This window comes from Puma concolor, chromosome D2 (genome assembly GCF_028749965.1).
Source record: "Puma concolor isolate L17-30 chromosome D2, mPumCon1.1.hap2, whole genome shotgun sequence".
Lineage (NCBI taxonomy): Eukaryota > Metazoa > Chordata > Mammalia > Carnivora > Felidae > Puma > Puma concolor.
In genome coordinates, this window is record NC_141677.1 from 3,279,893 (window position 1) to 3,306,158 (window position 26,266).

Genomic DNA, 26,266 nt, shown 5'->3' on the forward strand with positions numbered 1-26,266 from the left:
TTTTCAAAAATAAATAAACATTAAAAAAAAAAAAAACTATCCAAGGTTTAGAAATAGTGTGAGACAAAAAATGCATTACTTAGGAGCCGTCTTTTAGAAGTTTTGTGAGGCCGAAACTCCTTGTTACCCACGCAGTAATTCCTTCTGCAGTCTTCCCCCCTTTCAGGGATTTGTGAGCTCACCGTCAAACATATAATATGTACCTTTTACTACTTGTAGTTTGGGTAAGCCCATCAGCCACATGCAGTGTCCAAATTACAGAATGAGAAGAACGTACTTGAGCCAGGTAGCACTACTGTGGAATAAATAAAGACATCCTCTGGCCATGGGCCTAATTCAGTGAGACAAAAGAATCAGACACCACACGAGCACTTACCTTAGGGTTATCGGGGGGAGAAAGCATTGACCCAGCCATATCCTTACAGAGATAACCCATAAACTTCACACCATAATATTCCAATACTGATTTCTCCATTTCAGAACAACATTGTATTACAAATAGATTTAACCTGAAAACGTGGCACCTCTGGCTTTTGTAGCCACAGTCATGATTTCTTTCATGTTAGTCCCACAGGGTATGGTAATGGTAAAAGTGTAGACTGGTTTGTTCTAATTAAAACTCTCAGGGTTTTCATTTGTCTGTCTTCCAACTGACGCTATGTTAATCACTAGCAGAAATCACAAATTAATGACCTGGAGTTTCATTCAATTCACAAACATTTTGTTTGGCCACATTTTAATTTAAATACTTTTTGAGCCAATATCTAAAAACCATGAAATTTCACATTCAAATCTAGATTTCCCTTCTCTCTGAAGAAATAGAAATATGACAGCAGGGGTTCTGGTTTCCAAATGAATCTGTCCAATGTGTCAAGTGGTCTGTTTCTTTTTTCTTCTTTTCCAGCTAGTATAATCCTCAGGCCTAAATTTTCTACATTTTTATTTTTATTTTTTTAATGTTTATTTGTTTTTTGTTTGTTTTTTTTTTTTTTTTTGAGAGAGAGAGAGAGATAGAGAGCAAGCAGGGGAGGGACAGAGACAGAATCCCAAGCAGGCTCCGTGCTGTCAGCACAGGGCCCGATGTGGGGCTTGAACCCATGAACCATGAGATCATGACCTGAGCTGAAATGAAGAGCTGGATGCTTAACCAACTGAGCCACCCAGGCGCCCCAATATTTTTAAGTTTACATTTCTTTGCTAAGATTTCTCTTGTTTTCCCTCGTGGTGAGCATTTTTTTACATCTCTGAGCACAGACATGGTTAAAATAGCTGCTTTAAAATCTGTGTCTACTTGTCCTGACATTGGCCTTTCCTGACTTTCTCCCTCTTTTTTTTTTTTTTTTCAACGTTTATTTATTTTTGGGATAGAGAGAGACAGAGCATGAACGGGGGAGGGGCAGAGAGAGAGGGAGACACAGAATCGGAAACAGACTCCAGGCTCTGAGCCATCAGCCCAGAGCCTGACGCGGGGCTCGAACTCTCACGGACCGCGAGATCGTGACCTGGCTGAAGTCGGACGCTTAACCAACTGCGCCACCCAGGCGCCCCATCTCCCTCTTTTGAAAAGGGATCACATTTCCCCGTTCATCATTGGTCAAGTTGTTTTCAACCCTCTCCTGGACATTGTGAATGTGATGTTCTGGAGAGACTTTTAATTCTATCATATTCCTCTGAAAAGATTTTTTTGTTTGTTTTTAATCTACCAGAGAACATGGTTGGATTTAAGTTAAAAAACTCTGGGGGGTAGCTCAAATCTCAATTTAGTATACATTTTTCCTTAGTCCATCTATTATAGTCTCCCTCATGCAGGTGTGGCATGGAGTTCACCTACAGACCTGAACACCCTTTCTAAGTGGGATTTTGTCCTCTCCCTTCCTGGCTTTCTCCTTTCTGATCGCCCCTCCCCTCCCCTTCCATCAGCTTTGATTGTCCCAAAATCTATCCCCGATTCTTCAGGCCAGATAGACTTTCTGTCAGAGTTGTAACTGGCCCTCAAGCTACTAACTACCATAAAGCAGCAAACTCACCCATGTTGTCTCTTCTTTCAAGTGTGTGACATCTCCCAGAGTGTGTCTGCTTTGGTTATCTCTTGAGGGGTATCTGGTATCCTTTGCCTTTTGTGTTTTTCCCAGAGTTTATAGGTGTTGTTTGTGGAAAGACTGAGTCAAGTGGGAGATAATCAACCATATAGAAACAGAATGATTAATGCTCAATAAGTTCCTTTCTTCAGTATACATTTAGAAGACAAGGGCACATACTTGTTTTTGCTTCTGAACCATTCTGGCCTTCCCGAATATCAGGCAACAGCAACAATAATATAATCATTTCAAAGTTTTAATAACAATGGAAGAACGTGCTTCCATTTCCTTGATGGCTGTGGATCTTCGGTGATGAATTATCAGCTCATTTGCTGCTGGCACCAGTTTTTTCTTTTTTTTTTTTTTAATGTTTTTAATGTTTGTTTATTTTTTAGAGAGATAGAGACATAATGCAAGTGGGTTGGGGAAAGGAAGGGAAGAGAGGAAAGGAGACACGGAATCTGAAGCAGGCTCCAGGCTCCGAGCTGTCAGCACAGAGCCCAATCCGGAGCTCGAACTCACGAGCTGTGAGATCATGACCTGAGCCAAAGTCGGACGCTCAACCGACTGAGCCACCCAGGCGCCCCTACCGCTGGCACCAGTTTATTACCGGAAGCACTGGAATTCCAAATCTATGTCGAGCTGTTTTCTCTTTAAGAAAGGGAGAATTGGAGGAATTGTTGAAAACCAAGGTGACATGTGTTGTCCATTTGTCTCTGTATTTTATTTTTTATTTTTTATTTTTTTTTAATTTTTTTTTTCAACGTTTATTTATTTTTGGGACAGAGAGAGACAGAGCATGAACGGGGGAGGGGCAGAGAGAGAGGGAGACACAGAATCGGAAACAGGCTCCAGGCTCTGAGCCATCAGCCCAGAGCCTGACGCGGGGCTCGAACTCACAGACCGCGAGATCGTGACCTGGCTGAAGTCGGACGCTTAACCGACTGCGCCACCCAGGCGCCCCTTGTCTCTGTATTTTAAAAAAGAGGATGATTCTAACACAAGAACATGTTTGAGTTTATCCTCATGTCTGTGTGTTCCTAAATATTAGAGAAATAACAAATATAATATCACTTGAAATTATTATGTTGAAGACTCAGCAATCATAGCAGATATCAGTTGCCATTACTATATGTCACCAGTGATCCCTTAGGTGAGTCTTGGGGATTAGCATAGTGTGTTAGTTATCTACTACTGTGTTGCAAACCATCACAAACTTAGTGTCTTAAAACAACACACACTGATGTTTGCACAGTTTCTGTGACTTAGGAGTCTAGGCTCAGCTAAGCTGGGCTCTCTGTTTAGGCTCTCACAAGGTTGTAGTCTAGGTGTTGAGCATATTGGTTCTCTGGTGGAGGTTCAACTAAGGAAGGACCTCTTTCCAAGTGAACTCAGGCTGCTGTCAGAAATTGTTTCTCCATGGTTGTAAGACACAGGCCCTTGGCATCTTGCTTGCTGTTGGCTAGTAGCTTCTCCCAGCTCTAAGAGACCACACTTAGTTCTTTGGCTGTTTACCCTGTGACTTCTGCAAGGAGAGTGTCTAGACCATGTCTGTTTGCAACATGGAGTCTTATATGTCATAATGTGGCCATAAGAGTGACAGCTCATCACCTAAGCTGTATCCTGATGATTACAAACAGGTCACAGATCCTGTCTACACTCAAGGTGGAGGGTTTACACAAAGGTGCGGATGCCCATCAGGAAGTGGGGATAGAGAGGGCTCCCATAGGAATCTGTCTGCCATACCTACTGTTATGTCATCATTTTTGAATGTCCTATAAACATCTACTTTGGAAAGTCTCTTTTTGTTTGTTTGTTTATTTGTTTTTTTTACAAATATATACAAAATAGAGGAGATAAAGGTTCTATTTTGGCTATAATACAGGGTTTGAAGATGGTCACCTGCCTTGTTAACATCTTTCTTTTTTCAATGTTTTTATTTTATTTTTGAGACAGAGATGGAGTGTGAGTGTGGGCGGGGCAGAGAAAGAGGAAGACACAGATTCTGAAGCAGGCTTCAGGCTCTGAGCTGTCAGCACAGAGCCCAGCATGGGGCTTGAACTTGTGAACCATGAGATCATGACCTCAGCTGAAGTGGGTCGCCTAAATGACTCAGCCACTCAGGCACCCCTACATCTTTCTTAACCTACCTATATTTTCTTTATGATGTGAATGAACATTTATACTGCATGTGGAATAGAGAAGAAGCAGGCATTTTTACTAGCCAAAATCATAAAATTGTAATTACCAACATTGCAAACTCTTTTAACCCATGAGCAAAATCAGAGTAGTTAACATTGAGCTTTCTTCTCTCTTGTTTCTCTTCATTTTTCTTCTCTTGTGCCATCATTGTCATTGAATTTTATCTAAAAGAGGAATTGGGGCACGTAGGTGGCTCAGTAGGTCGAGTGTCCAACTCTTGATTTCGGCTCAGGTCATAATCTCACGGTTCGTGGGGTCGTGCCCCACATCAGGCTCCGCACTAGCATAGAGTGTGCTTGGGTCTCTGTCTCTCTCTCTTCCTATTCCCCTTTCCCCACTTTCTCTCCCTCTCTCTCAAATAAAAAAATATATATATAATAATACAACACAATACAACAAATAAGGAACAAATTCAGGGATTAATAGCTGCTCAGCTGATTAACCAAATTCAAAGCAAAAGCATTTGTGCTCATTTCCAAAATGTTCTTGTTCTTCCTCTCCTTGGAGATGTACCAGGAATGCGCTTTCTTTTGGTTGGAAGAATGACGTGTTTTGGTTAATGATGCGCGAGCTAACAGAACCACGTACAGGTCACCATCCTCCTCCTCCATTTCTTCCCTGACAACAACGTTGAAAAGGGATATTATGTAGAGATCACAAATTGTGATGCTTGGGGCTCTTGGGTGATAAAACAAATGGTGGTAATAGAGAAGATGTTTAGATACTTGCAGTTTGGTTGAGAAGTGTCCCAGGGTAACCCTAAAAATACATTAAAAACTCACAGGTGACGAGTTTCCAGGTTGTTATCAAATGACTCTGGTAAAACCCATTCATCAACATGGAAACTTTTTAGACACGAAAGGAGTATTAAATCGGAAGCTTACAGGCAACATCCAATTTTCAGGTGATAAACCTACTATCTGTAACTTTCTGGGAGACTCAGCTGCAATACTGCATTCTCTAATTCATCTTCTATTCAAATGAGTTGATTCTGTCCCTCTCCCTGTTGGCAGACATCCAATGACACCTTTGAAATCCCCCTCATGTTGACTGGGAATGTGGTGTTAAGGAAGAGGCTCAACTATGAAGACAAGACTCGGTACTTTGTCATCATCCAAGCTAATGTGAGTATTCATTCCCCCTCGCTTCCCTCCTGGGAGCTTAGGAATAAAGAACTCTCCCAAAATGTGTCAGTGCTCACAGAGTGCCCGCTGGAATTTATGGCCTCAATGGGGTAGGCTGCCCACAGCAAAATTTATATGTTCTGTTCTTCTAGATGGGGAATGGGATGGAATGGAACAGGAGGAGTGTTTCTACCCACTGTTCCCTTCACTCTGAGTCACATTCCCACCCTTCGGTAATTTGGCTTTAGTTTGCCCTGAAGCGTTTCTCAAATTGTGACACAGAATGTGACACAGAATGTGACACAGAGTGTGACCTGCAGGAGAATCACCTCGGTGCATACTAAACACGCAGGTTCCCGGGCTCTGCCTCAGACCCTCTGTGCAAACATCTCACAGGGTGGAAGTGGAATACCTGAATGTTTTACTCCCTGGGGGGTCGCCATGTATGCCAAAGAAAGAGAAGACGTGTCCAGTTGGTAATCTTTTCCCCCTTGGCTGTCATTTCTTGAACACCTGCTCACTAGATGTCAGCTACTGGGACTGTAACCAGGATGTATGTACAGCAGGAAGGGAAAAGCTGAAAACCAGTCGCTTATATAACGTGGACTTTTATCGTTACCTTAATAAAGCCCCAGCTGTGTGTGGATCAGGTGCTGGTTTGGCACCTCAGGTATATCACCAAGGACCGGGTTTCTTCTGCCCTCACACTGGGCCCCTTTCCTGACACTTGGCCATTTTCCCAGTGTCCTGTTCGTCAGGTGCTAGTGACTACCACAGCCCTAAACACCACGGCTGCATTTCAGGTCTGACTGCCAGCAGGTGGAAAGGGGGTGAAACCAGGACTCTTCTTGTTTGCTGATCATCCTTCGACTGTGAGGAAACTCCTGCCCAGAGTCCTCTCCCTTCTAACTTCCCTCTCCAGCCTGGGATCACAGAGTCAGCCTAGAGAAAGGAAGCTGAGGAAGTCTTATGTAGCAAAAGGGGTGAGGTAGCCAACTCTAGATTGCACCAAGTTCTGTGCATCTCCTGATGCTGGACACACTGATAACCTGGGGAAGGGGGTGGAGAGGAGTCAGAGGGGGACTGGGAGGGGGAGGAGGAGGAGGAGAAGAGGGAGGAGGAGGAGGGGCAAAGGAGGAGGAGAAAGGGGGGAGGAGATAGAGGAAAAGGAAGAGGAGAAAGGAGGAGGAGGAGAGGAGGAGGAGGAGGAGAGGAATTTGTTAACAAGAAGAATAGAGCTAGTATTTCAGCAAAAATCTGACAGGGCTGGCTACAGATAGCTTCCAATATTGAAAAAGTCCATAGCAAGTGACAAGATCATGTTCCGAATAGGTTATTAGACTCTGAAGCCAGCCTGTGCCTTAAAGGATTCCTAAGCAATGTCATTCTACTTCTATACCAGAGCATGAAGACCACTCAGAGTGGAAAAGAGAAAGCATCCTCCATCAGCTGTTATGAACAAGTTTATATGCGATAAGGTGTCACTAAATGGCCACTTTTTAGCTAGAGATATTTTGCCAGAAAGGGGGGGAAGTTTGTGTATAATTATAATTAAATATATAATATATATTTACATTAATGTTATTTTATATATTTAATATATATAAATATATTTGCTTATATAAAAGTATATTTATTTACATATATAATATATATGAATTTAATTTGCCTATTTTATATAGTCGGTAGATAGTAGATATATGTAGATAGAGATCTAATTTTTGAAGCCAGATTTCTAAATTTTCATTCAAAATTCTCAAGTCAGTATCTTGGTGTCCACGGGCAGAGATTGGAGTGCAAACAGCAGATATAGGAGAAACTAATATCTACTGGGGGGTTCCTCTCAGAGCTCCTCAAAACCCTGAAATCTTTTTTTTAATAGTTTTTCTACACAGTGAAAATGAGAAGAAAAAAAACATAGCTTCTCTTGTTTGACTGTGAATCTCTAATAAAATTTAAGGAAAAATAAGATTGCTGTGGAATATATCAGTTTTTCTTGTGCTATTAAAATGAGCTATTTTTTTTCAACTTTTTTTTTTTTTTTTTTTTGGGACAGAGAGAGACAGAGCATGAACGGGGGAGGGGCAGAGAGAGAGGGAGACACAGAATCAGAAACAGGCTCCAGGCTCCGAGCCATCAGCCCAGAGCCTGACGCGGGGCTCGAACTCACGGACCGTGAGATCGTGACCTGGCTGAAGTCGGATGCTTAACCGACTGCGCCACCCAGGCGCCCCGCAGTATTTCTTTCTTTTTTTTTTTTTTTTAACGTTTTTATTTATTTTTGGGACAGAGAGAGACAGAGCATGAACGGGGGAGGGGCAGAGAGAGAGGGAGACACAGAATCAGAAACAGGCTCCAGGCTCTGAGCCATCAGCCCAGAGCCCGACGCGGGGCTCGAACTCACGGACCGCGAGATCGTGACCTGGCTGAAGTCGGACGCTTAACCGACTGCGCCACCCAGGCGCCCCAAAATGAGCTATTTTTTAAAAAGAAGTTCAAGTAAAATGAGCTTTTTTTTAAAGAAGTTCAAGCAAAAACATTTGAATTTATGTTTAATTTAAAATATTTTTGAAGGCTTCTGGAACAATTTGTATGCAATTTGCTAGACTGCCCACAACTGAGAGAGACAGAGAGTGGTAAGTGGTTAGCATTTCAGGGATAAAATTATGAAATACGAGGATATGCGTGAATCAGCAAGAGGAAGGATTGGAACTGGTAATAAGTGAAAGAAAAGGTTAATTTATCTGTAACAATTTTTATTATAAATTTAAATCCTATACTATAAAATGGGAATATTAAATATAGGAGATTATAAGCTTCTTGGTGTTTTTAAAAGCTGTCAGAGCTACATCCTTTTAATAGTTTTATTTATTTATTTATTTTTAAATATTTATTTATTTTGAGAGAGCAAGTGGGAGAGGGGTAACGAGAGAGGGAGAGAGAATCTCAAGTGGTCTCCGCATTGTCAGCACAGAGCCTGACTTGGGGCTCAACCTCAGGAACCATGAGATCGTAACCTGAGCTGAAGTCAAGAGTCAGTTGCTTAACCGACTGAGCCACCCAGGCACCACCCCAAAATACATAATTTAAAAATGGAATCACTATGGGAAAAATTGTATATGCATATGTGTGTATAGGAATATACTTTTAATCTTGGTAAACACTGCCATATCGTTTTCCAAAATATTACAGCACATCACTTTCCTACAAGATAAAGAATGGCACATTGCCTCTACTTTTTAGATAAAATAATTTACTTAAAAAAGTGTATTGTAGGAGCTGAAAAGCTGACTCCTACTTGCTTGAGGACCGATGGTGAGCTCCCTTCCCTACTCTGAGTTCAGTGACCTCACCTTTGTGGCCATGGTGGCCACCGTGAGTATGGACAATGACCAGTGCTACGAATCAGGACTTCTCATCCCAGAGAGATGGTTGTTCGATGTTTACTGATTTGTGAATACCCACGTCTGTGTCAGGGAGCAAGAATCCCTGTCCCTCTCAAGGTCCTTCTGGCCAGACCAAGTATCAAATTGACATGAGACAGATTAACAGGAGGAAATCAACATTAATCGGCATATGTATGGGAATCCACATAGACATTCCAAACACAGGCACAATCAGAAATATATGTCCTTCTGAACTAAGGAGAAGGGGGCAGGGGTCTAGGATTTTACAAGAAAACAGTGCAATTCATAGGGTGATAAGAAAAGCAGATGTTTGCTAATTGGCTGTTCTACATACAGAGGACTCACTCAGGTAAAATGTATCTCCAATAATTCATATTCTGTGAAATACCCCAAATGAGATTTTTCTGTGTGGCTAAGAGAGGGACAAAAGTATCTCCTGAGACACAGGGTCTCAGGGGCTTTGTGTTCACAATAACTCACATGTCAAAGTGACACATTCTGGGAGGGGCCACTCTGGAACCCTTTCATCTATATAATTTACACTTTTATATTTATATAGGATCATGAAGTCCACAGACTGTTACATGTTTCTAGTTACATTTTTATATCCTTTGGTGTTTTTTTATTATCATTTTGTCAATGCTACGTAAACTGTCGTACAACGTAGATCACGTACATTCAAAACCTACATTTTTCTCTTGGAGTCCTAAAGAGAGTTGAAATATGAACAGTTTTGATTTTAAAGTAGGTGGTATGTAAGTGGATGGAAGAGTGATGATATATTACTGAAATTACTCAACTTTGACCTGGCTTTGCTTATGGTACACAGATTTGATTGATGTACAAAGGAAACTATTCTAATTTCATGTAATTAGGAAGTTTCTTTTTATCCCTGTGGACATATTAGAATTCTTTTTTTTTTAATTTTTTAAATTTATTTTTTAGAGAGAGAGACAGAGCGTGAGTGGTGTAGGGGCAGAGAGAGGGAGACACAGAATCTGAAACAGGCTCCAGGCTCTGAGCTGTCAGCACAGAGCCCAATGTGGGGCTCGAACCCACAAACTGCGAGATCATGACCTGAGCCGAAGTCAGATGCTCAACTGACTGAGCCACCCAAGCTCCCCACATGTTGGGATTCTTAAATAAGCTGGAAGAGTTTTGGTTAACAAAATTAAGAAAACTTGCCACTTGTTTACTTGAGGACTATTTGCAGCATTATTAATCATGGTTTAAGTATGAATGGGCAATGAGAGAATGGTTAATTCTAGAAAACAGAAGGAAAAGAAATCTAGAAAAGAAAGTTTAGAGATTGTACAAAGATCCCTAGGTTTTCCTTCTGTCGAAGTTTCCAATATAGTCTGTACCACAAACTCCAATTTTGTTATGTTACCCTAAATCACAAACAAATCAAACTTATCTCCTTATACATGGGTATTGTTCCAAAGCAAGCTCTCCTTTGTATTACTGTTATCCTGAAGGAAATACTGAGGACTCTTCCATACTCAAGAGCCCTTAATTAGTTGTCAGAAAAAAAAAGTTTACATTTAATTTAGAATCATAGCCAGGGTAGGGATGCCAGGGTGGCTCAGTTGGTTAAGCATTCGACTCTGATTTTGGCTCAGGTCATGATCCCAGGGTTGCGGGATGGAGCCCCACATTGGGCTCTGTGCTGAATGTGCAGCCTGTTTGGGATTCTGTCTCTCTCCTTCTGCACTTCCCACTTTCTCTCTCTCTCTCTAAAATAAATAAAATTAAATAAAAATTAAATTAAAATAAAATCATAGAGTAATTCTAAATCATCTTACCAATAACAGGAAGAATTTAATATTTTCTGAAATATCAAAAATGTAGAGAAGGAAGGCTTAGTTGTCTTTCGTAACAAGATATTATAATTCGTAAAAATGCCACTTCTTTCTTACTCTGTCTTTTCTCCCAATGTATGAATATTCAAATCAGTATGTAAGCATTGTAATTATGTGGGCTTGTATGTAAAAAAACCACTTCATATACTTCTGGATGTCAATTTCTGCAAACAACTTTTCAGCAGTAGCTCCCACTCTGACCTTCCCTCACCTGTCCTTCCTACTGCTTGTGGAGTAAGTGCTGGATTGAGCTCCGCCCATTCTTGGGCGCACTCTGGGGAATAGGCGTGAAAGAGGGAGATGGTGGTGGCACCTGATGGCTGACACAGATTTATCCAGTGCCCAGTGGTCAGGGTGTGTAAGCATGTGGAGATGCAAAGTGTCATGCTATTCTGTCTACCAGCGTGCATAAAAATTAAGGAAAATCATTAAATGTCTCAATCCAAAAAAAAAAAAAAAAAAAACACTTTCCAGGAAAAAAAAAAAATCACTTCTAAAATGGTTTAGACCCACACAATCTTGTTGCTTCTTTATTTTTTTTTTTCCATTTTGAATAAAACAATGTAATGGAATCAAGTTACTCTAGGATAAGTTTCGTGTTTCCAGTCAGGGATCGTCCATCTATCATTGGTGAGCAGAGCAGGGCAAACACCCCCATGGTCCTAGGTGAAGAGTCAGGGTCAGAAGATTCAGGGCAAACCTAATTATGTGGCATTTTTTTCTTTCCCTACTGCAAATAGCTGATAAAGTAATGAAAGAGTCTGTAATATATGTATCTATGAGTGAGCCTGGGAGGTGCTTGCTGCTAGCCAGTGTGTGTGTGTGTGTGTGTGTGTGTGTGTGTGTGTGTGTGTGTGTGTGTTTTAGCTACAAAGCACTTGAATACTGAGTATGTAAATGTTGGAAGTCTATGCCAAGTCTTCTATGGCAGCGGCTCAAAAACAAACCAAAACATCAGCATGTCTGTTCCGTACTCATTTTTTTTTTTAGTTTTTTGAAAAAAAAAATTAATGTTTATTTTTGAGAGAGAGAGAGAGAGAGCTCTCACACAAACAGGGGAGGGACAGAGAGAGTGGAAGACACAGAATCTGGAGCAGGCTGCAGGCTCTGAGCTGTCAGCACAGAGCCCGACGCGGGGCTTGAACTCATGAGCTGTGAGATCATGCATGACCTGAGGTGCAGTCAGATGCTTAACAGACTGAGCCACCCAGGTGCCCCTAAAAGCTGTTTTTTTTTTTTTTATGTTTATTTATTTTGAGAGAGAGAGAGAGAGAGAGAGAATGAATGAATGAATGAATGAACGAACATGAACAGGGGAGGGGCAGAGAGAGAACAGAGAGGGAATCCCAAGTAGGCTCGGTGCTATCAGCACAGAACCCGATGCAGGGCTCTGTCTCATGAGCTGTGAGATCATGATGTGAGCCGAACTCATGAGTTGGACACTTGACCAACTGAGCCCCCCAGGTGCCCCAGAGAAGGCTGTTTCTAATGAGGACTACCCCACTGGAGAAACCAACTGAGCCACCCAGGCGCCCCTGTTCCATCCTCATTTTAGAACTGAGATTCACCTAATTTCTTAGTATTTGCTGGAGTCCACATCATCCCTGGTTCTGCCCCCAACAATATTTAACTGGATACGCTTGTAAATAGAGAGCAGGTACTGAGTGAATCACAAATTAGCATTCATCTCCGCTGATCAAAGAACAGTGGACAATGAAACTATTTTCTAGAAAGAAAGCCTTTTGATTAGGATAAAGGGGTGGGGCCTTACTTCTCATCAGACGCAGGTGTTTTATTTCCTTAACACCGTCAGTTTAAATATTTGCAATTTTATAAAACTGTGCTTTGTAAAAAGTGTGGATTGTGATGATGAATCCGTTATCTCTGAGCTATTTATAAAAGTTAGTATCTCTGAAGTTATAAGCACATATCTCTCTTTTGAAGAAATAAATTAGTTCTTCCTAGCAATATGTTGATGAAAATTTCTACTTACTTAGTAAACACTTCATTCAAAGACAGTGGGTGTCTTGGCTACAGCAGCCATCGTGTTACAATGTGGTTCTCAAGGTTTGTAGCTTGTGTTGCTGTCATATGGGACCAGTGGATTGAGAATTTGAATGCACATGCTGAGGATTCAGGGACCAAGTCAGTGCTGCTTTCCTGTTCAGCCCAGACAGAATATTCCAGCTAGGTCAGATTCCACACACTGCTGAATATTCCTTATGACCTTCTTGATTCTGTGTTGAATATACATAGGCTTTTAAATTACTGGATTTTGGCTTTTACACTGGATTATTCTTCATATCACCTGCACTTCCTTGTAAGCTGAACTCACAGTTGTTAAGTAGTGACCTATTTGTATAGTAGCTAATTAAATGTTTCATGGACGTTAATGTTTAATGTTAGCAAGTGTGTAAGTGATATGTGAAATAATAATGCACATTGAGAAAATACAAATTAAACAGTCATACTTGAATAACTTTTAAGGGGCGCCTGGGTGGCGCAGTCGGTTAAGCGTCCGACTTCAGCCAGGTCACGATCTTGCGGTCCGTGAGTTCGAGCCCTGCGTCAGGCTCTGGGCTGATGGCTCAGAGCCTGGAGCCTGTTTCCGATTCTCTGTCTCCCTCTCTCTCTGACCCTCCCCCATTCATGCTCTGTCTCTCCCTGTCCCAAAAATAAATAAACGTTGAAAAAAAAAATTTAAAATAGATATATTCTTGGGGTGCCTGTGTGGCCCCTTTGGTTGGGCGTCCGACTTCAGCTCAGGTCATGATCTCACCGTTTGTGAGTTCAAGCCCTGCATCGGGCTCTGTGCTGACAGCGCAGAGCCTGGAGCCTGCTTCCAATTCTATATCTCCCTCTCTCTCTCTCTTCCCTTCTCCCACTCATTGCTCTGTCTCTTTCTCTCAAAACAATAAGTAAACATTAAAAAAAAAAAAATTTTAAAGATATATTCTTGCTTGACAGTTACAGTCATAGTTTTTAAACTAATGAAGTATCTTTTTTTTTTTTCAACGTTTTTTATTTTTATTTTTGAGACAGAGAGAGACAGAGCATGAACGGGGGAGGGGCAGAGAGAGAGGGAGACACAGAATCGGAAACAGGCTCCAGGCTCTGAGCCATCAGCCCAGAGCCTGACGCGGGGCTCGAACTCCCGGACCGCGAGATCGTGACCTGGCTGAAGTCGGACGCTTAACCGACTGCACCACCCAGGCACCCCTGATGAAGTATCTTTTTAAAAACTATTTAAAAATGTAAAATACCTTACTTTTGTAAAGGAAATAAGAGAAATGAGGAATGAAAATGAGAGTAAAGAAGGAAGGAATTTGGCTGGGTGGGGAGGGGGCGGTTACTATCTTTTGGATTCTCACATAGGAATGAATGGAAATAAAGACTTCAGGAAATCACATAAAATATTTATGCAAATAATTATGTTTTATTTATGCCACTCCCAATTTAGAATGTTATTTCTTTTATCTGGAATAATCTTCAGCAGTAGCATTTTACTAGAAAGAGCGAAAGGTTCTTTTCATTTTGGTTTTTATCTCAATTTCCAGGGGCTGTGTTTTAGATGAATTTTTAAGGTCAAATTTGGTTCTAAACTGGGAGAAGAACATCACAGATTAAAGCCTTCCATGGGCTCACAAGTGCACAGTGACCTGGAGACTTACTTTCATATTCATACCCCTCACGTTATATAATATATATTAATGACAAATCCTGCAGAATATCCACATGCGTAGAGGGACTGTGGGTATCTGTCAGTGCTACCTCTGTGTGTAGACATGGAGAGGAGCAGAATTTGTCACCCCAGAATATGCCTCACTGGCATAAGGATTACGGTTTCAAAACAGCAGACAACAGGGAAGCTCTGAAAACTAAGTAGGCAGTTTATGCCTACACAGGACTCTCCACCTGCAAGGGTGTCCCCCCCCCCCTCCACAAAAAGGAGAATGGCTAAATCCGGAGAAGCTTCTGTCAGAGGGAAAGCCTTGTTTTACTGTGCCTTGCCTGAAACCCAGTTCTCCCCACTCTCCATCCCCAACATCTTCTTTTGTCTTTTGCTGAAGCCCGGGTTTAAGGTGACAGTTTGGGCCATTTTGGGGAGTTGCCCAGTTTTCCTGGGTGTATGTGTGTGTACATATCATTAAAGCATTTTGTTTGTTTGTTTGTTTTCCTGCTAATCTGTTTTCTCTTGTGTGGGGTCTCAGCCAAGAAGCTACAAGGGAGGAGGGAAATTTTTTTCTTCCCTGACAGTAGCTTCTTTACTATTTTTCCTCCCAGTAAAAAGTTCATATTTTATAAATCAACACTTTGTAAACAGTATCTTTTCCCAATATTATAACCAAACCAACGTGAGCTGCTCCTTGGTGCATCAGAAACTGTACCTGATGAGTTGCCACACAAAGAAAACTTTATTTGCAGCAAACAAAGAGATCATGGGGAATGACTTCCAAAGCCCTGGCTCTCTGTGCAGGAAATGGGTTCCTTTGTTTAGAGTTAGGAGGGATATTTAGATAGGGGAGCCTCGTCATCATCTGTAGACGCAGACATAGGGTCGTGCGTATGTCCTAGGGAAACCTGCCTGCACACACGCTGTGTGTTATGTAATGAGACTTGTGCTCCTCCTTGGGTGGAGATTTTAGTATTGCAGTGAGTAGAGGTAGTTGTCGGCCTTTCTAGAGGTCACACTGTGGTCCATTGGCTCAGGTGTGATTAAGGGGTTGAGCTCAAACTGGTCAACATGGTCTGGGCTGGTTGGAGGTCTTGTCAGGACAGTCGCTCGCTTGCTCACTTGAGGGAAGGTTTTGCTTTCCATTTGCCTGAGTTAAGAGATAAGCTGGAGAGAGGAGCTCAAGGGAAAATGTGAGATAAAGGTCGGTGAATGCAAGCAGATGGGCAGTCAAGGTCAGATCTTGGGGTCTAGCTGGTAAAATATGACATAAAAACCTAAATTATGTATTTTGGTAATCCTACATACACCCACTCTTACGCACTTGTACTCCATTTTAAGGAGTCTTAATGACCCAGAGAGGTAGAGAATAGTTAGATTTGTTGCTGACAGATTGAAAGAAAGAGTTTGATAAACACTCAACTGTGTCTACCATTGACTTGGTGATGACATATAAGGGGTAAGGTTGTGTGGCATTTAAGTGCAGAAATACTGCTTATGGGATATTCAGATATTTCTCCACATCCATATCACATCAAATGTTATCTAATATTTTTTATCAACTTTGATTGATTTGGCATTTTGAAAAACTTTATCCTAAGCAACCATAATTTTTGAAATGTCAGATTTGATGAGCCAGTTGTGTTTTTTAAAATTTGCAAGAAATATATGAATTTATGCCAAATTAGTATTTTCAACAAAATAGTGATTGCCAGAGGGGAGATGGGTGTGGAAGGGCAAAATGGGTGAAGGGGAAAGGGAGATACAGGCTTCTAGGTATGGAATGAATAATTCATGGGGATGAAAGGCACAGCACAGGGAATACAGTGATATTGTAATAACGTTGTGTGCTGACCAGTCATAGCTCCAGGTGTGGGGGGCGTGGCATAAAATTGTACGTTGCATCACTATGTTGTACACCTGAAACTAATGTGACATTGTGTGGCAACTGTACTGTAATAATAATTTTTTCCGTATGTACTCAAAACTCATACATTTACAGTATAGTATTTAATTTTTTTTATTATTTATTTTTGAGAGAGACAGAAAGACAAAGAATGAGTGAGGGAGGGACAGAGAGAGACGGAGACACAGAATCTGAAGCAAGCTCCAGATGCCGGGCTCAAACCCACGAACCACGAGATCATGACCTGAGCTGAAGTCAGAAGCTTAACTGACTGAGCCGCCCAGGTGCCCTAAAGTGTTAAGTTTTAAAGCTAATTTGTGGAGCACCAAAATTATCTCATATGCCATTTTCTGCTCCTACTGTACTTTCAACTATACTGAATATAATAAACAAAGAAAATTTACAATTAAAGAAGGACTTCTTAAAAATCTCTATCCCCTATACATTCAACCAATCATAGTTATTAGTATAATCTTGTAGTGATTAATCTTGATTGTATTCACCCCTTTTTTGAGAAGGAAAACCTGTCCTCTGCTTTCTTAGATTTACTAACTGGTGACTTGCAGATTACAGGTCCAATGTGTCTTCCTTGTGTCCTCCTGATGAACACTCTTTAGATAAATATAATTAATATGAATTTCTAGTGAAATCACTTCCACTCCTTAACATGGGCTTCACATAGTGATTTCTTCCCAAAGAAATGAAAAAGGAAACAAGAAAGAATAACTTTACAATGGGGAACCATGATGAACAGAAGCTCAACCAGGTGATCAAGGTTAGCCTAAATCATGAGTCGTGTTAATAATAATATACTCTTGATATAATGTGATGAAATGATGCTGGATCTCTTTGGTCTCCCTCCCCAAAATGTACCACCCCAGCCTGATCTTGAAAAAAACATCAAGTCCCCAATGAGGAATATGCTCCAAAGTGCCTGACTCGTTCTCAACATTGTCAAGGAGATGAGAGACAAGGGAAATTGGAGAAATTTTCATAACCAAAAGGAGCCTGAGGGGACATGATGGCAAATTATAAGTGGAGTCCTGGATGGGATCCAGAAAACGGACATTAGATAGAAACTAGGGAGATCTCAGAAATATGGATTATAGCTAATAACAATGTATTGTCACAGCAAGAAAAGCAACAATGACAACAACACTGGGCCAGTTTAAGTGAATAGACCAGATCTTAGTCAAGGCTGTTTCATAATGAAGAGACCAGAATGCGTTCTGAACTCAAGTCGGATGAAAGAAGGGATAGAGCATTGTTGAGATCTGAGATAGGAATTCTCTTCACAAGAATTTCTCTTTCTTTTTCTTTTTGTTTTCTGTACATGTAGGAGATGGTGGATGCTAACTAAACCTATTGTAAAATCATTTCACATATATGCAAGTCAAATGTTGTGCATCTTAAACTCATGCAGTGCTATATGTCAGTGGTATCTTGGTAAAATAGGGGAAAACAAAACAAAACAAAACAAAAATCCCTGTTCTCATTGTTCCATAACGTAGTGGAAAAAAGAGAACATTAAATAGATAGTTCCCATTATTGCTACAAGGGCACTCTTCGTAGAAGCTGTGGTTTTAGAATCCCAAAGAATAAAGAAACAAAATAAGACAGTTATAACCTGGAAGCTTGGAAAACTAGGTTATTTCAATGGCAACATCATCCTACCAGAAGACAAGCAATGCTGGTCTCAAAATAATTTATAATAGAAAAGCTTATGTGAATCATTAAACAGCATTTCTCCATTAAGAGTATAGCACATCTGGTGGGTTTTTTTCTCTTTTTTCTCCCTTCATTTTACTCTTTGTTTCTTTTTTTCTTTCCTTCTTTTTTTTTTTTTTTGTTCAGGATGTGGGTTTTTTTCATTTTTGTTGTTGTTTGTTTTTGGAAGTAACCAAAATTCATCTAAAATGTATCTAGATTGCTTGAAATATCATCAAAAGAGAGAGAGAGTGAGCGAGTGGGTGCATGTGCGTGCACCAGGCTGGGCTTGTGGTGGAGGAATCAATAGCCAAGAGTTTTTGCTAATTGGTCTTCCCAAAGGAGAAGTGAAATGGCTTCATTTCTTAAGGATGGGAGATATTTTCACAATGTGGCGCAAGCCTCGTGTGGAGGGTAGGCTCCTGTCCTCCCACGGAGACAGGGATGTGGGGGCTCTGTCTTCTTCAGTGATTACTTTCCAAAGGGACAGCTCCCAGGTCCTTGAATAAGGGTGCTGGATTGTAAACCTGGAAGAGGTCTGAGCTGGGAGAAGATTGCCCTCTCAAAGGGCTAAGAAAGTATTGCAGTTGCAAGTTTTCTAAAGTAAATGCTCTAGGAGAGGTCGGGTGCCTACCATCAGGAAGAATTCTGTCTCCAGTCTAGTCAAGCTGATGGGAACGTGAAGTCCATCTCGTTTTTTTGTTTTTCTTCTCTGTTTTCCTCTCTCCCAGGACCGGGCACAAAATCTGAATGAGCGGCGAACCACCACCACCACCCTCACGGTGGATATTCTGGACGGAGATGACTTGGGTCCGATGTTTCTTCCTTGTGTCCTTGTGCCGAACACTCGTGACTGTCGCCCGCTCACCTACCAAGCTGCCATACCTGAGCTCAGAACTCCGGTAAATATATTCCCATTCTTTCCCCTTTACTTGCACCTCTTTGACCTCAATGAGACCCCATTCAAATATTTTGCAAACATGTCAGTGGAGAATAGCAAACTAAACGGTGCGGGTGTTGAAAGTATTTATGTCTAAAACCATTTTCAGAGAGTATGGCAGAGTTTGGTCACCACACATTATGGCATCATTTACAAAGTCGAAAGTGTGTCGCACAGCAACCACCCATTTGACACTGATTGTTTTATTCTTTCCACCTATAGATCATAATAGAGTTCAGTTGCCAACATGTTCTAGGAAACTCTAAGAAATAATTTCAGTATTTCCTTAAATTTATAAGTCCTAAGTCAGAACACATACAGGTCAATAGAGTACTTTTAAGCCTGTTAAGAGTTGTAAAATCTTATTGGAGATTGTGCTTGGCTGTTTGGAGGTGGAAGCTAATGAATTCTGAATGCACATTTCTATTCTTAAAGATGTGTTTTAAAGAAGCAGAAAGGTAAGGCATGAATACTTATCTTCTATACTTGATTCTACATCTGTTTTTTTTAATATTCTAATAGAACTATAAGTTGCTGTCAGCTTGGTATTCACACCTTGGGCCTGGGTAATAAATATTTATACCTAAGAATAAAAGTTATAAGGCAAATATATATCCTACTTACACTAAAATATCAATTTCTCCCTTAAAAATAAAAATAATAATAATAATAATAATAATTCTCCTTAAAAGGAGCCAAATTCCTAGGAGATTAGTATCCTTTCTTGACTAATGTCTTTGCTGTTCTTCTGTTAAACATTCAGCTTTTTCTGGGTTCGAATGTGTCTCAGGATGTCAGACTTTGTTGGGAGGTATTTGAGGTGTTTTTTTTTTTTTTTTTTTCCTCTCAAACGCATAAGAACTGTGGTTTGGGGAATCCTCTCTGTTTTTGAGATTTTGAAAGAATAAAAAAAGAAATTCCTTCTCCTGAGTGTAAATCATGTTGCATTCTGTGCGCTTCTAAGGATCATTATCCAATGTTGCATCTCTGAGCTTTACTTTGAGATCTAGTAGATCTTAAATGGTTGAGATTTACTCCTGTGTCTTCCAGCATAAGTAACTAGTGGTCTAGTTGGCTTGTGTGAAGCAAAGAAGCTGGAGGGGGGGGGGGAAAGAAATGTTGTGATGTGCATTTCATGAAGAAAATAATGTAAATTTTCAGCTAAATGGAGTAATTTCAAAGACAAAAAGGCTAATGTAGAACTTGTCGGGACAAATAGTTGTAGATGACCTAAGGTTATATGTCATGGTGTGATTTTGTTGAATATACCAGCAAGAAGACTACTAATGAGAGTGAACATTATTTTTTGAAAGCTTAATTGAAATTATGAGGAAAATATTTTCAGTATTAATTTATCTTTGAGTTGATTTATGTAGCTGTCGTACCAATGAGGTCACAAGAGAAGGGGCATAGAGACACAGTGACTAAAATTGGTGGCTCAGCATGATGACTGTTTAACAGTATTTGATGTATTGTTGGTGTTTGGGAAGCAGAGGGCATTGGTTTTATAAAGCACCTCTGAGCACCCTTCCTGTCTCTTCCAGATAGCAGACTAAGCATCTCTGTCATTCCTATGCAGTTTCACGGTAGGGACAAGGCCATGCTCCAGATTTGGGGAATAAAAATAAATTCTAATAGTGACTAGTGGTTGTAGAGATTGTTCAGATTGTCGTGAACTGTGCTAAACTCTATGGGAATATTAACTGAAATCCTGGTGGGTACCTACCACTATTATGGTCACTTGGTAGATGAGATGTCTGAGATAAAGGGTTTACATAACTTTCATGGTCTTACAACTAATAAGTAAAAACTGTCTTCCTGGTTTTTTTTTTTTTCAAAAAAATTTAATGTTTATTTGCTTTTTGAGAGAGAGAGAGAGAGAGAGAGAGAGAGAGAGAGAGGTGTGAGCCTGGTAGGGGCAGAGAGAGAGGGAGACACAGAATCTGAAGCAGGTTCCAGGCTCTGAGCTGTCAGCACAGAGCCTGATGCAGGGCTCGAAATCATGGACTGAGAGATCATGACTTGAGCTGAAGTGGGACGCTTAACCGTCTGAGCCACCCAGGAACCCGAAAAGCTGTTTTCTTTTAAAGTCATGTATCTTGAATTAAATACTATGCTATAAAATCCAGAATGATCAAGCTTTATGCTTCATCATCCTTTTTAACAGATTGACCCATTGTTTAACATTCTGTGAAATGGAGAATTTTAATTTTACAAATTTCAGTAGTTAGGGCAAATATTTGTTTAATCAGGGGCATATTTTTATTGCCACATAGGAAAATTAAACATATTTAGTTGCAAAATTAGGCACTTGATCTGATTATTAATCACTGCATGAAACTACCACCAAGATTCACATGTCTTCACATTACAATTTTTAAATTTGCTCATGAAAGCTGCAGTTTTGCCAGACTTGAGGGACCATCCCATCTGTGCTCCATCAACTGGGACACCTTGCCTGAGGCCTGGGTACCACTTTCAGAATGCTTAACTTAGCAAGTCGACTCTGACTGTTGGCCGGAGCTCAGCTGGGGATGTGAGCTGGAGGCTTCATTCCGTCTCCACACGGGGCCCTCGTGGGCTGTTTGGGCTCCCTCACAGCAAGGCACTGGGTTCTAAGAAGGGGCTTCCCAGGGGAATTGGGCAGAACTTTCATGAACTGGACTCCTAATTTGCACTGCCCCCTCTGTGTCATTAAACCTGGGCCACTTTCAGGGACTAATGGTATGTACCAGCTCCTGAAGGGAGGAGGGTGGAAGAAACATTGTAAGAACATCTGGGGAAGGAAATCTTGTCGTGATGACGGCTGGAAAGTAAGATCTGCCATGGAGCCGCCATCCGGGTTTCTTGTGCTGTTCCACCTGCCGCTTGGGGTCCCCTCTGCTTCACTAGGGTTGAGAACTGGAGCTCGGTTTTGAGTTGCACATTCACATTGCTGTCTTTCTGTCTGTCTTTTTATTTTTTTTTTTTTACTCCTTTTTAAAAACTTTCCTTTACATATTTGGCTAAATTTTCTGGAAATTTCAATAAATAAAATCTTGCTATTTAGAGCAAGAGAACTAACCATTTATATCAACTAAACAAGGCATGATGACTGTAATTACATACTTGCTGATCCTTTTCTCAACAAATGCTTCAAATTTTGAAAGCTTTGACACCTGTTCACCTTCTGCGTTGATGTGAAATTTTCCACCAATTACCTCACTGGTATTCTTGACTTGAAAAGCCATTCTTAGCTCTGCCACAGTGCATGCAGAATTTATCAGCTCAGAAAAACTTTACAACATGGTCTGGCACAGTGTTTAACTCATGAACCAGGATATAATAAAAGTCTACTGTTTAGTGAAATGCAAATAATCATGTGTTTAAATATAAACTTATTTAATAAATATTTCATATGTTTTTCTTTAACAGAAAACTGTCTTCAGCAAAATTTAGTGTCTTCACTAACACCAAACTTAATATTATATTGAATATGTAAATATATATACCTGATGTCTCTGGGTACTAATGCAATTTGCAGCCCTGTGCTAATAGTCATTCATTTATTAATTTGATGAATATCTAGTGGTCCCTAATATATACTCAACTCTGTGCTAATTGAGGAGATGACAACAAGGAGGAGATGAAAACTTTCCAGTATTGTGTAAATTTGTTCTCACTTTTTTTTAAAGTCTATGTATTTATTGAGAGAGAGAGAGAGAGACACAGAGAGTGTGTGTGTGTGTGTGTGTGTGTGTGTGTGTGTGTGTGTGTGTGTAAGTGGGGAAGGGGCAGAAAGAGAGAGGAGAGAGAAAATCCCAAGCCGGTTCAGCACTGTCAGCGCAGAGCACAATGTGGGGCTTGAACTCACAAATCATGAGATCATAACCTGAGCCAAAACCAAAGTCTGTCACTTAAACAACTGAGCTACCCAGGCGCCCTTATTCTCACTTTATGACTCTATTGAGTTGTTTTTCTGCCTATCTAGTTGAAGTTTCTTAGTGTTACAGAACAATTCTGTAGAATTTGGAGAGTATAGAATCCCCAGCTCTATTTTCCTTACTTTCTGTAGAAGTGCAAAGATACAGTGGATCCGTACACAGTTTTGTTTTGGTTTTTATTTCCTTTCTGAATTGAAGGGTTAACATACTGTTTGGTTGATTGGTTGGTATTTTGCTGGGTAACTTGTCCCCAAAGAGAAGCACTGTAGTATTAATATGATAATATTGACATATTATCTATGTGAATACTAGATGTAATCAATTTATTACACTTTTTTTAATTTACAGTTTATTTACTATGCCGTGTAGTGTCCTGTGTTTCAGCTATAGTGACTGGCCAGGCGTGATCATCTGGTAGCTAGGAGCCATGCTTGAGTGAGTTTTTCCTGTCCCTGTTGGGTTGGGTGGCAGGAATATGTGGCCTTGAGCACCTGCACCACTGTGATCTGTCTTAGCGAACTCTGGTGTTCACCTAACTGTCCAGAGCAGCTCCTGTCCTGATTTCATAGCGCTCTCCCGTTCCAGGGAAGCTTTCCCAGTATTACAGGAGTGGTGACCATCTTCAGGAAATTATACAACACTTATAATTTCCTCCAGACTCGTGCTTGTTACAATCCAGGAACTTCCCCTTTTCACCTTTTATGAAACTACTGGTTGTTCTGCCCTGGGTTTCTCCTCCTATGTCTTTGATGGTCCTGAGTTTCTCCTCCTATGTCTTTGATGGTCCTGAGTTTCTTCTCCTATGTCTTTGATGGTCCTGGGTTTCTCCTCCTATGTCTTTGATGGTCCTGGGTTTCTTCTCCAATGTCTTTGATGGTCCTGGGTTTCTCCTCCTATGTCTTTGATGGCCCTGGGTTTCTTCTCCTATGTCTTTGATGGCCCTGGGTTTCTTCTCCTATGTCTTTGATGGTCCTGGGTTTTTCCTCCTATGTCTTTGATGGCTTGCCCCCTCTACTCCCCAATTAAATGTCTCTTCTTGAATTTTCATTTACTTATTTGTTTAATTTATTATTTTTTCTTTGCTTATTCTTAAATCTTAGGGATTTTCCAGATTTCTGTCCTTCGAAACAAAATTTTTTTCACTATAATTTTCATTAGGATTCATCAAACCGATACCAGTGGGTTCTATTTTTCTCCAAATAGGGATGATCAGAATGTTTTCTGACTTGAACTCTTCCTAGACCTCCAAGCTTACATTTCTCACTCTTTCTTGATATTTTCTACCTGTATTTTTTGCAGTGTCTCCTTATCCTTTCTAATGCATGCATCCCTCTCTTGGGTCACATCCTGTTACCCTTGAAGACATCATGGATTTGGACCTTGATTTCAATGACCCCTATCCCAAAGTCCAGCAGTTTACAAAGAAACATGTGGTGCTATCTCTGAGATGCTCACATATGTGTGATGCCTGCTTCCACTGCCAAAATACTCATTTAAAGACCTACTCTCAACTCTGGACCCTCGATCATCATCTCACTGAAGGCAGTTAAGTTTTTGAAATACATTCCAATCTGATCTTTCACTGTTTAAAGTAAAAAGCTTCAATATTCCCATCATATACCAGATAAGCTCCAAAGCTCTCCACATGTCACTAAAAGTAATTTTATGTCTATTTCCAGTCTCATCTCTTATAACATGCATAGTACAACCTATCTAGTGCATGGAGTTTGCGTCTACACCTGAACTTCTCTGACAACCACCCTCCCTTCTCTTCACTTAGTTCCCTGTACTAAGCTTGTATTTGTTGTTCAAGGTTCATCTCAGTTCATCCAAACTGATGGGCTCGCAGATTTAAGTTTTTCCACGTCCCCATGTATTCCTGTTGGAAGTGCCACACTTAGTCATTTGTCTGTTCCTCTCCCTAGACGGTGTGCTCTTCAGTTTTCTATTTTTCTTTATCCCCTACTCATCATGTATCCACTTCATGTAGTAAATGTTCAGTAAATATTGAATTGTATTAAACCATGAGTTAAAATTTCAAGAAATACATTCCATGCACTAGGGTACTGGGTATAACAATACGATCGAGCATGGCTCCTCCCTTCTCACTCACAATGCGTGTTTTTATCACAAATGTGTACATGTAAAGAACGTGTATGTATCTTCCATATATGTAGATGATATATAACTTGGATGCATGATCATTTATTATACATATATATTACCCAAATATTAGTCATGGTAACATACAAGTTTTTAATACACTTGCAGTGCTTCCAAATGCAAATAGAATGGTAAGCACTGCCCTACTTGGTCATTATCTAGTCAAGCATCACCTCCAAATAGGGGTCTAACAGGTACTCTAGATAAAGTATGCAGATTTCCCTGCTGTCGTCCAGAGTTCCAGTTTATATTTGTTGTCCCCAGATGTTCGTAAAAATGCCGCCTTTTCCTTTCAGTAATGTTCCAAATATTAAATTTTATCTTCTCTCAGTCTTTAGGCAACATATTTTCAAAATGTGTTCTATGGGGCTCTTTTTAAGGCAGCCCACTGGTGGATTAAGAAAGAAACATTTGGCATCTGCCAAAGCACCAATACTCTTCCAATGCGAACACTGTCGAATTGTCGAGTAGGTTGAAGGGGAAAGCGATAATTCACACATCTAGACTGAACCTACTGCATCACCGACCATTGTTTCCTTTTGCCAATAGTCACACCCAGGCCCACAGAGGAGGGAAGAAGTTCAAGATTGAAGGTGGGGAAACACGAGCTAAACACCAGACAAATGAACCAACAAAAGCTAGAGTTTAGCAAATATCATGTAGAGTAAGACATCATATCGTGGTGATTCTTCTGAAGGTAGTGTCTGAAATTGGATGTGAGCAAAGGAATCCTTTGCTCTTTCCATCACTGGCCAAAATTTACGTTGAAGAGCCTCAACTATTACTGTATCTCCACTTATAAGACAGTGTGAAGATATTTTCCAATGTTTGGAACAATTAAAGAATGAAAAACAATAGGAGGAACCGAGTTTGTGAATATCACTTACAGGGAAAAAGTCACTATTATTCTCAGTAGTACGGTAGAAGTCTGACTAGTCTTGATGAACAACTTGTTCAGATACTTTTTTTTTCCAAATACCACTTTAACATCAGAGATGTGTTTCCTATTATATCTGTTGATATAAAGACAATAGACAGTGACCTTCAACTTGGACTTGATGTTTATAACTTTGTGAATGTCTATTCTGGAACTTGATGATGGGAAGTTCCACACAGGTGTTCACTGTCACAATGTAGGGCAGTTTGTGAGAACTTGAAGTCCAGCTTGAACCTCGGGTGATGTTGCAAATGTTCCTTAAGGTCTCTAAAGTTCAGTTTGAGTTTGTCCTCTCTAAAATGGGGAGAAGAAAATCCAGTATGTGGTATTTCACGAGGGCTGTA

General features: G+C 40.5%; 1 protein-coding gene across 14 annotated transcripts in view; it reads left to right on the top strand.

The window, feature by feature from the left end:
• PCDH15 (protocadherin related 15) overlaps window positions 1–26,266 on the top strand; it is a 1,260,230-nt gene that overhangs the window by 782,724 nt on the left and 451,240 nt on the right. For all 14 annotated transcript variants that reach the window (XR_015241496.1, XM_086679475.1, XM_086679485.1 and 11 more), the window contains 2 exons: window positions 5,294–5,404; window positions 18,691–18,861. Coding sequence is in view for 13 of the 14 variants with exons in the window: in XM_086679475.1 (XP_086535601.1) it covers window positions 5,294–5,404; window positions 18,691–18,861 (282 nt within the window). In the remaining variant the exon portion in view is untranslated. The remainder of the gene's footprint in view (window positions 1–5,293; window positions 5,405–18,690; window positions 18,862–26,266) is intronic.